Source organism: Cherax quadricarinatus, chromosome 7 (genome assembly GCF_038502225.1).
Source record: "Cherax quadricarinatus isolate ZL_2023a chromosome 7, ASM3850222v1, whole genome shotgun sequence".
NCBI lineage: Eukaryota > Metazoa > Arthropoda > Malacostraca > Decapoda > Parastacidae > Cherax > Cherax quadricarinatus.
Window position 1 is genome coordinate 2,700,166 of NC_091298.1, and position 12,123 is coordinate 2,712,288.

General features: G+C 39.4%; 2 protein-coding genes across 4 annotated transcripts in view; one reads left to right on the top strand and one right to left on the bottom strand.

Annotated features, from left to right (window-relative positions):
• LOC128687012 (mucosa-associated lymphoid tissue lymphoma translocation protein 1) overlaps positions 1–12,123 on the bottom strand; it is a 574,887-nt gene that overhangs the window by 204,360 nt on the left and 358,404 nt on the right. The window lies entirely within an intron of this gene.
• The window catches only part of E(Pc) (Enhancer of Polycomb), a 147,045-nt gene that overhangs the window by 112,850 nt on the left and 22,072 nt on the right, over positions 1–12,123 (top strand). For all 3 annotated transcript variants that reach the window (XM_070082197.1, XM_053773901.2, XM_053773902.2), the window contains exon 8: positions 11,153–11,284. In XM_070082197.1, coding sequence (XP_069938298.1) covers positions 11,153–11,284 — 132 coding nt within the window. The remainder of the gene's footprint in view (positions 1–11,152; positions 11,285–12,123) is intronic.

The window sequence follows — 12,123 nt, forward strand, 5'->3', positions numbered from 1 at the left end:
AAATACTGTTCACATATATGCTTCAATGTAAACACTTGATCTACACATCCCCTACCCACTCTGAAGCCTCCTTGCTCATCCGCAATCCTACATTCTGTCTTACCTCTAATTCTTTCAATTATAACCCTACCGTATACTTTTCCTGGTCTTTTCTTTCAACAAACCGGCCGTATCCCACCAAGGTGGGGTGGCCCAAAAGGAAAAATGAAAGTTTCTCCTTTTACATTTAGTAATATATACAGGAGAAGGGGTTACTAGCCCCTTGCTCCCGGCATTTTAGTCGCCTCTTACAACACGCATAGCTTACGGAGGAAGAATTCTGTTCCACTTCCCCATGGAGATAAGAGGAAATAAACAAGAACTAGAAAGAAAATAGAAGAAAACCAAGATGGGTGTGTACATATATGTTTGTACATGTATGTGTAGTGTGACCTAAGTGTCAGTAGAAGTATCAAGACGTACCTGAAATCTTGCATGTTTATGAGACAGAAAAAAAGACACCAGCAATCCTACCATCATGTAAAACAATTACAGGCTTCCGTTTTACACTCACTTGGCAGGACGGTTGCTGTCTACCAACCTACTACCTAGGACTTTTCCTGGTATACTCAGTAAACTTATTCCTCTATAATTTTTACAATCTCTTTTGTCCCCTTTCCCTTTATATAAAGGGACTATACATGCTCTCCGCCAATCCCTAGGTACCTTCCCCTCTTTCATACATTTATTAAACAAAAGTACCAACCACTCCAACACTATATCCCCCGCTGCTTTTAACATTTCTGTCATGATCCCATCAGTTCCAGCTGCTGTACTCTTGACAGTATAATCAGTTACTGAACTGCAGATGAGAAAAGCTGACACAAGATTAATGGGAATCAAGGAACTGGTTTTTTAATTAGAAAATTGTTGAACTGCATTTTCAAGCTTGAGGAGCCAATTATTAGAGTGGGCTTCAAGTGTTCATCAGATAAATTTGTGCGACATTTGGACTTGACATACTTCATTTTTGAAAATGTTTGTTCAGAAAGGTACAGTGTACCAAAAACTGATGTGAATCCACAGGCCAATCACTTCAAATTTGGAAACTGCCCAGGCTGTAAAAATTTATTAAATTGGATGAAATTTCCTTCTTTTTACTTTTCTTTTGGTATGTCATCTAATTGGAGATCAAAAATTTCTATTTGAAACTTGACTTGGGAGTGTTTCAACACTGCAGTCAAATGGATTTTGAAACTGCTTCATTTCATCTGTTTTTATATCAAACTCAGAAAATTGTTTTTGAAAATCATTAATGATTTCTGTTGCAAATGAATAGGGAAAGTGCTTCACTTTCTTCATGAAATTTTTCACAGCGTGGGAAATGAAACAAGTTAAAAACTTTCACCTGTCCTTCAAATAGTATCAGTTTCGCCCTGAATGCCTTGACACACGTAAATAGATCATTAATCAAATTTGTTTCATCCTGCAACTTAAGATTCAGTTGATTCATATGGCTTGTCACATCTGTAAAAAAATGTCAGTTTCCAAAGCCTGTCAGCATTTGATAAAAGTGGTTCAAGTCAATTCTTTTCTGTGAGAAATGAATCGATTTCCTTTCTAAGCTGAAAGAACCATGATAGAACTTTACCACAACTAGGCCATCAAACTACTATATAATGAGGCAAGTCAGTGAACTCAGAATCAGTTTCTTTCAGAAAATCATGAAACTGGTGCTGATTAAGCCCATGAAATCGAATGAAATTCACTGTTGAAACAACAGGTTTCAGAACACAAGACATCTCCGCATATTTTGTGCACAGTGCTTGCTGATGGATAACACAGTGCAGAAACATGAGCATTGAAAATCCATCCTCCTCACAAGCTTTTGTGATTTGTCCAATCAGACATTTCTTCACCTAGACATGTTCTTTCCTCCATCAATTGTCACACATTGCAATTTATACCATTCCAGGTTATATTCTAATAAAGTTCTCTAGAATTCTTTGAATATGTCTACTTCGGTTCCTGTGCTGTTCATGCTATGCATCGATGCTAATTCTTGTGTGGCATTAAATTCATTTTCAGCGCCACAGATAAATACTAGGAATTGTGATGTGTCACTCACATCATTCGATTCATCAAGTGCGAGAGAATAAAACTGAAAATTTCATGCTTTGTTTGCAGTTTGATGAAATAATTGCTTCCAGTATCCTCAGTTGATGAGGGGAAAAAGGTGAGTGGTGCACTGAGGAGTCTGTGGAGACAAAGAACTTCATCCATGAAAGCAAAGAGGGAAATGTATGAGAGTATAGTTATACCAGCGCTCTAGTATGGGTGTGAGGCATGGGTTGTGAATGTTGCAACAAGAAGGCTGGAGACAGTGGAGATGTCATGTCTGAGGGCAATGTGTGGTGTGAAGATAATGCAAAGAATCCATAGTTTGGAGATTAGGAGGAGGTGTGGGATTACCAAAACTGTTATCCAGAGGGCTGAGGAGGGGTTATTGAGATGGTTTGGACATATAGAGAGACTGGAACGAAATAGAATGACTTTGAGAGTATGCAAATCTGTAGTGGAGGGAAGGCAGGGTAGGGGTCGGCCTAGGAAAGCTTGGAGGGAGGGGGTAAAGGTGGCTTTGTGTGCGAGGGGCTGGGACTTTCAGTGAGTGTGCGTGAGCATGTTAGACAGGAGCGAATGGAGACAAATGGTTTTTAGGACTTGATGTGCTGTTGGAGTGTAAGCAAGGTAACGTTTATGAAGGGACTCAGGGAAACCGGCAGGCCGGACTTGAGCCCTGAAGGAGGGGTGTTAATGTTGCAGTTTTGTAACTGTAGTGTAGGTATGCCTCTGACAAGACAGTGATGGAGTGAGTGATGATGAAAGTTGTTCTTTTTCGGGCCACCCTGCCTTTGTGGGAAACGGGTGATGTGTTAATAATAATAATAATAAAAAAAATCCTCAATTCTTCAAGCGATAGTATTTGTGCAAGACTGAGGATTTTCAACAGATTTGCTTCTTCTGGGCATAACTCTCCCATTGCTTCCATTATACACTTTGATCAGATTTCCTTTGATGAATGGGTTTACTCTTTTAGCTATCGGATAAGCTACTTTTTAACTGGTCCTGGTTAAAGCTTCATATTCAGCTCTCTTCTGTGTAAAAAACCTTGTTGGGAAAGCAACCTGCTTTTCATTGATTCAGATTTTTTCAAACGTTGTGTTCCTGTGAATTTGGGATAACTTGGTCTATGTTTGGTCTCATAGTACCGATGTACATTGTACTCCTTCAAAACTGCAACACTTTTGTGGCATATAACACCCAAGGCTTTATCAACTACTTATATGTACAAAGTACTTTATGCCCCATTTTTTCATTAAACAGGCAGCACTCACTCTGCACTCCTTTTCCTTCCATAACTGAAGGGTATATCTGAAAAATGAAAAGATTAGAGCTAAAATATGAATAAATTTTGAGATATAAATTGTTAAATGCACCAAGATCTTTAGCTTTAAGTGACTGAAAATGTGGGTTTATTAGTTTTACTATTTATAAATATTCAAGTTGCTGTGGGCTGCATAAAATCCTGTGGCGGGCCACAGTTTGGAGACCCCTGATATAGGTACACCACAACCTGTTTTATTACTGTTAACCCTTTGACTGTTGCAACCCCAAATCCTGAGGTGTCTCCTGGTATCAAAAAATGTTTGAAAAAAAAAAAAGATTTTTTTCTTATGAAATGATAGAGAATCTTTTCCTAGTGGTAATGACACCAAAAGTACGAAATTTGATGGAAAATTTATGGAATTAGGCTCTCATGAAGTTAGTGACCTTGGCGATATTTACAAATTGGCAATTTTGCCCACTTTGAGCCCTATTATCAGCTAATTCCATTGTTCCAGTTAATCAAACTCATAGCTATTTCTTTAGAACTCCATTTGTTCTATCAATTGAGTACAAGAAACTGCCTGTTTACGGATTTCAACTACCCAATAACATGGTCAGAAATTTGCAATTTGGCCAATTTCACACAAATTAAAAAATATGCCAATTTCAAAATAGGGTCCAGAATGAACAATGCAGACATTCCTGGCTCTAAAATAACATTTTCTTTGTTCATCAGTCACGTCTCCAGGTCCCTCTGATATTACTCTTGCTTTCTATTTTGAATTTTTATTCAAACAAAAAATAGAAGATTTACTGTTATGCAGACTACTGCAATATTGTAATAATTGTATAAATAATGTCAGCCCATTCATGACTGCATATTAGAATGGCTACTTGGACATTTATTGGACAATGACATCATTTGTTTACCTTTGAACATAGGCAAAAATCAAACATTTCCCCTACTTTGAGCTTCATTTCAAGGTTCTTTTCATAGTAAAACCAATCAAAATTACCTTCATTTCTATAATATGTTTTCCATTCTATCAAATGAGACCAAGAAAATGAGAATACAACCATAAATACTGTACGAAGATACACCACAAAGTCGGCGTTTTAATCCAAAAAGACAGGTGGAGTTTTTTTTTTTCTCATTATGCACTGCGTGCTGCAGGATTTTTTTTTACATGGTGCACACTGACCACATAGACCTATTCTCTCACATGTGGGCCTACCAGCTTTCTCCTGCTTGATTTGAAGCCGCTAGAATTTTTGAGTATATATACATCAAACACATTGGCTCGTAAGATGTATATTTTTTTTTTTCAACAAACCAGCTGTATCCCACCAAGGCAGGGTGGCCCAAAAAGAAAAATGAAAGGTTCTTTTTTTAAATTTAGTAATTTATACAAGAGAAAGGGTTACTAGCCCCTTGCCCCTGGCATTTTAGTCGCCTCTTACAACACGCATGGCTTACGGAGGAAGAATTCTGTTCCACTTCCCCCATGGAGGTAAGAGGAAATAAACAAGAACAAGAACTAGAAAGAAAATAGCAGAAAACCCAGAGGGGTGTATATATACCCTGCCTCGGTGGGAGACGACCAATTTGTTGAAAAAAAAAAAAAAACATGTATGTGTAGTGTGACCTAAGTGTATGTAGAAGTAGCAAGATGTACCTGAAATCTTGCCTGTTTATGAGACAGAAAAAAGGACACCGGCAATCCCACCATCATGTAAAACAATTACAGGCTTTCGTTTTATACTCACTTGGCAGGATGGTAGTACCTCCCTGGGTGGTTGCTGTCTCTCAACCTACTACCTTAAAGGACGTATATATATATATATTTTTTTTCAACAAGTCGGCCGTCTCCCACCGAGGCAGGGTGACCCAAAAAGAAAGAAAAGCCCCAAAAAGAAAATACTTTCATCATCATTCAAAACTTTCACCACACTCACACATTATCACTGTTTTTGCAGAGGTGCTCAGAACACAACAGTTTAGAAGCATATACGTATAAAGATACACAACATATCCCTCCAAACTGCTAATATCCCGAAACCCCTCCTTTAGAGTGCAGGCATTGTACTTCCCATTTCCAGGACTCAAGTCCAGCTATATAAAAATAACCGGTTTCCCTGAATCCCTGCTCACACTCCAACAGATCGTCAGGTCCCAAATACCATTCGTCTCCATTCACTCCTATCGAACATGCTCATGCACACCTGCTGGAAGTCCAATCCCCTCACCCACGAAACCTCCCTTATCCCTCCCTTCCAACCTTTTCAAGGACGACCCCCTACCCCGCCTTCCTTCTTCTACAGATTTAAATGCTCTCCATGTCATTCTACTTTGATCCATTCTCTCTAAATGACCAAACCACCTCAACAACCCCTCTTCAGCCCTCTCACTAATACTTTTATTTGCTCCACACCTTCTCCTAATTTCCACACTCCAAATTTTCTGCATAATATTTACACCACACATTGCCCTTAGACAGGACATCTCCACTGCCTCTAACCGCCTCCTCGCTGCTGCATTCACAACCCAAGCTTCACACCCATATAAGAGTGTTGGTACTACTATACTTTCATACATTCCCTTCTTTGCCTCCATAGATAACGTTTTTTGACCCCACATATACCTCAGCGCACCACTCACCTTTTTTGCCTCATCAATTCTATGATTAACCTCATCCTTCATAAATCCACCCGCCGACACGTCAACTCCCAAGTATCTGAAAACATTCACTTCTTCCATACTCCTCCCCAATTTGGTATCCAATTTTTCTTTATCTAAATCATTTGATACCCTCATCACCTTACTCTTTTCTATGTTCACTTTCAACATTCTACCTTTACACACACTCCCAAACTCATCCACTAACCTTTGCAATTTTTCTTTAGCATCTTCCATAAGCACAGTATCATCAGCAAAAAGTAACTGTGTCAATTCCCATTTTGTATTTGATTCCCCATAATTTAATCCCACCCGTCTCCCGAACACCCTAGCATTTACTTTTTACAACCCCATCTATAAATATATTAAACAACCATGGTGACATTACACATCCCTGTCTAAGACCTACTTTTACCAGGAAGTAGTCTCCCTCTCTTCTACACACCCTACCCTGAGCCTCACTATCCTCATAAAAACTCTTTACAGCATTTAATAACTTACCACCTATTCCATATACTTGCAACATCTGCCACATTGCTCCTCTATCCACTCTATCATATGCCTTTTCTAAATCCATAAATGCAATAAAAATTCCCTACCTTTATCTAAATACTGTTCACATATATGCTTCAATGTAAACACTTGATCTACACATCCCCTACCCACTCTGAATCCTCCTTGCTCATCCGCAATCCTACATTCTGTCTTACTTCTAATTCTTTCAATTATAACCCTACCATACACTTTTCCTGGTATACTCGGTAAACTTATTCCTCTATAATTTTTACAGTCTCTTTTGTCCCCCTTCCCTTTATATAAAGGGACTATACATGCTCTCTGCCAATCCCTAGGTACCTTCCCCTCTTTCATACATTTATTAAACAAAAATACCGACCACTCCAACACTATATCCCCCCTGCTTTTAACATTTCTGTCATGATCCCATCAGTTCCAGCTGCTTTACCCCCTTTCATTCTACGTAATGCCTCACGCACCTCCCCCACACTCGCATCCTCTTCTTCACTCCTAAAAGATGGTATACCTCCCTGACCAGTGCATGAAATTACCGCCTCCCTTTCTTCCTCAACATTTAAAAGTTCCTCAAAATATTCTCGCCATCTACCTAATACCTCCCTCTCCCTATCTACTAATTCCCCTACTCTGTTTTTAACTGACAAATCCATATGTTCCCTAGGCTTTCTTAACTTGTTTAACTCCAAATTTTTTTCTTATTTTCATTAAAATTTCTTGACAGTGCCTCTCCCACTCTATCATCTGCTCTCCTTTTGCACTCTCTCACCACTCTCTTCACCTTTCTTTTACTCTCTATATACTCTGCTCTTCTTATAACACTTCTGCTTTGTAAAAACCTCTCATAAGTTAACTTTTTCTCTTTTATCACACCATTTACTTCATCATTCCACCAATTACTCCTCTTTCCTCCTGCCCCCACCCTCCTATAACCACAAACTTCTGCCCCACATTCTAATACTGCATTTTTAAAATTATTCCAACCCTCTTCAACTCCCCCACTACTTAACTTTGTACTAGCCCACCTTTCTGCCAATAGTTGCTTATATCTCACTCGAACTTCCTCCTTCCTTAGTTTATACACTTTCACGTCCCTCTTACTTGTTATTGTTGCCTTCCTCTTGTCCCATCTACCTCTTACTCTAACTGTAGCTACAACTAAATACAGTGGACCCCCGCATACCGATTTTAATCCGTGCAAGAGGGGTCATTGTTATGCGAAATAATCGGTATGCGAATGAATTTTCCCCATAAGAAATAATGGAAATCAAATTAATCCGTGCAAGACACCCAAAAGTATGAAAAAAATTTTTTTTACCACATGAAATGTTAATTTTAATACACACAAACTGAAAAAGGCATGCACACTTACATGACACTTACTTTTATTGAAGATCTGGTGATGATTGATGGGATGGGAGGAGGGGAGAGTGTGTGTTAGTGTTTAGAAGGGGAATCCCCTTCCATTAAGACTTCAGGTGTCGAGTCCTTTTCTGGGGTTACTTCCCTTCTTCTTTTAATGCCACTAGGACCAGCTTCAGAGTCACTGGACTTCTTTCGCACAACATATCTGTCCATAGTGGCCTGTACCTCTCGTTCCTTTATGACTTCCCTAAAGTGTTTCACAACATTGTCAGTGTACAGGTTGCCAACACGGCTTGCAATAGCTGTGTGAGGGTGATTTTCATCAAAAAAGGTTTGCACTTCAAGCCACTTTGCACACATTTCCTTAATCTTTGTAGTAGGCAACTTCTTCAATTTCTCTCTCCTCTCCTCTGAACCAGTTTCCTCAGGTCTGGCCTCTTGCTGTTGAAGTTGATCTATCAGCTCATCTGTGGTTAGTTCTTCATTGTCCTCCTCCACCAACTCTTCCACATCCTCCCCACTAACCTCCAACCCCAAGGACTTTCCCAATGCCACAATGGATTCCTCAACTGGCATAATCCTCTCAGGGTTAGCCTCAAACCCTTCAAAATCCCTTTTGTCTACACATTCTGGCCACAGTTTCTTCCAAGCAGAGTTCAAGGTCTTCTTAGTCACTCCCTCCCAAGCCTTACCTATAAGGTTTACACAATTGAGGATATTAAAGTGCTCTCTCCAAAACTCTCTTAGAGTCAGTTGAGTTTCTGAGGTCACTACAAAGCACCTTTCAAACAGAGCTTTTGTGTACAGTTTTTTGAAGTTTGCAATAACCTGCTGGTCCATGGGCTGCAGGAGAGGAGTGGTATTAGGAGGCAAAAACTTGATGTTAATGAATTTCATGTCCCCATAAAGTCGCTCTGCCACGTCTGTAGGATGACCAGGGGCATTGTCTAACACCAGGAGGCACTTAAGTTCTAATTTCTTTTCAGTTAGGTAATCTTTCACATTGGGGGCAAATGCATGGTGTAACCAGTCATAGAAAAAGTCCCTAGTGACCCATGCCTTACTGTTTGCCCTCCACAGCACACACAAATTCTCCTTGAGGACATTCTTTTGCCTGAACGCTCTGGGAGTTTCAGAGTGATACACTAATAAAGGCTTAACTTTGCAATCACCAGTAGCATTGGAACACATCAACAAAGTAAGCCTGTCTTTCATAGGCTTATGTCCTGGGAGTGCCTTTTCCTCCTGAGTAATGTAGGTCCTGCTTGGCATTTTCTTCCAAAACAGGCCTGTTTCATCACAATTAAACACTTGTTCAGGTTTCAGTCCTTCAGTCTCTATGTACTCCTTGAATTCATGCACATATTTTTCAGCCGCTTTGTGGTCCGAACTGGCAGCCTCACCATGCCTTATCACACTATGTATGCCACTACGCTTCTTAAATCTCTCAAACCAACCTTTGCTGGCCTTAAATTCACTCACATCAGCACTAGTTGCAGGCATTTTTTTAATTAAATCCTCATGCAACTTCCTAGCCTTTTCGCTTATGATCGCTTGAGAGACGCTATCTCTTGCTAGCTGTTTTTCATTCATCCACACCAATAAGAGTCTCTCAACATCTTCCATCACTTGCGATCTTTGTTTCGAAAACACAGTTAAACCTTTGGCAAGAACAGCTTCCTTGATTGCCTTTCTGGTGCCCACAATAGTAGCGATGGTTGATTGGGGTTTCTTGTACAACCTGACCAGGTCGGCGATACGCACTCCACTTTCATACTTATCAATGATCTCTTTCTTCATCTCTATTGGAATTCTCACCCTTATTGCTGTAGGGTTGGCACTAGAAGCTTTCTTGGGGCCCATGGTCACTTATTTTCCAGAAAAAGCACCGAAAACACTGTAATAATACGAAATATTCCGATTGTATGCTTGGATGTTACCGCGGAGGCTGGCTGGTAAACAATGCCACCGGCGGCACATGTGAGGCTGGCTGAGGGCGCACATTGGACGCGTCTCGGACGAAAATTGGTGAGCGGGTTTTTAAGCGGTATGCGAGGCAAAATTTTTGCGATAAAAGCAAGCGGTATGCGGATTAATCGTTATGTGATGCCATCGGTATGCGGGGGTCCACTGTAATGATCCGATATATCAGTTGCCCCTCTATAAACATGTTCATTCTGGAGCCTACCCATCAACCTTTTATCCACCAATACATAATCTAACAAACTACTTTCATTATGTGCTACATCATACCTTGTATATTTATTTATCCTCTTTTTGATAAAATATGTATTACTTATTACCAAATCTCTTTCTACACATAGCTCAATTAAATGGTCCCCATTTACATTTACCCCTGGCACCCCAAATTTACCTACTACTCCCTCCATAACATTTTTACCCACTTTAGCATTGAAATCCCCAACCACAAGTACTCTCACACTTGGTTCAAAACTCTCCATGCATTCACTCAACATTTCCCAAAATCTCTCTCTCTCTCCTCTACACTTCTCTCTTCTCCAGGTGCATATACACTTACTATAACCCACTTTTCACATCCAACCTTTATTTTACTCCACATAATCCTTGAATTAATACATTTGTAGTCCCTCTTTTCCTGCCATAGCTTATCCTTCAACATTATTGCTACTCCTTCTTTAGTTCTAACTCTATTTGAAACCCCTGACCTAATCCCATTTATTCCTCTCCACTGAAACTCTCCCACCCCCTTCAGCTTTGTTTCACTTAAAGCCAGGACATCCAGCTTCTTCTCATTCATAACATCCACAATCATCTCTCTCATCATTTGCACAACATCCACGCACATTCAGACTTCCCACTTTGACAATTTTCTTCTTATTCTTTTTAGTAATCTTTACAGGAAAAGGGGTTACTAGCCCATTGTTCCCGGCATTTTAGTTGACTTTTATAACACGCATGGCTTACGGAGGAAAGATTTTATTCCACTTCCCCATGGATATACGACCAAAACAGTCAAAGGGTTAATCGAGCATCGACTGTAATTTGAGTGTCATTTATTTTATTGTATTATAAGTTTTTTGGGCATTTTGTTAACAAATTTCATATTTTGCTCACATTCAGATATTTTTCATCACTGTATTTTTCTAACTTATAACCTAAATGTGATAATACTGTATTACCATACAGTATTTTAAAATCTAATTTTTCATATTATTTTTTGTCATTCTGCAGGACACACTGGGATATGTGCCTCCTAGTTCGGATGACGAGGTGGCTTCTCCGTCACAGTCTGAAGCAGAGGAGGAAAACGAACCAGATGGTGTTTTTACTTTTAGAAGAAAAAAATTTACTAATTACCATGCTGTGAGTAATGCAGTCATATATTTAGTTTCATATTACTTTTTATTACTTGATGTGCTGTTGGAGTGTGAGGAAAGTGACATTGATGAAGGGATTCAGGGAAACTGGTTAGTCAGACTCGAATGCTGGAGGTGGGAAGTGGGTTGCCTGTGTTCTGACATGGTACTGAAATGGTAAAATTAATACAGTATTTGGTCATAAACATGTCTCATTCAAACATCAAGCAGACATGAATGCCTGACAAGAGCAAAGGTGAGTGGTTCATGGGATCTAATCTGTCAAGATGATGTGCAAGTAATAACTATGAGAAGATTTAGGGAAAGTGTCTAGCTAAGTTTTAGTCTTGGAAGTTGGAAAACAATGTACAATACTTGTGATGGGATCTGGCCATACTGAGGAGTCAGTTTCTTTATCAGAAGGTTAAGCCCAGTCTTTGAGTGTTGTGCAAGAAAGGTATAAAATACCGACAATATGAAAGTTAAGACACGTACAACATCTGGATATCTTTATTGTAGACATTTCGCCATTATGCCCTAGAATCTGTATTGATAAAACCATTGGATGGCAAAACGTCTACAATAAAGATATCCAGATGTTGCACATGTGTCTTAACTTTGAGTGTTGATCATTATTGTATCATGATGCCTTTGCTCTCATGGAATGGCAGGTTGTGAGAGAGCGATGATGAATGTATTTTTCTTCTTGGGTCTTCTTGTCATTGTAAGAAACAGCTGATTGTTTAAAAAATATATGAATTCAAAATCTTAGAGTAGAGCTGTAGAGAATATTTTTCTAGTCTGTTCTGTTTACCTTGTCTGTTATCAAAAAGGAGAATGTTATGA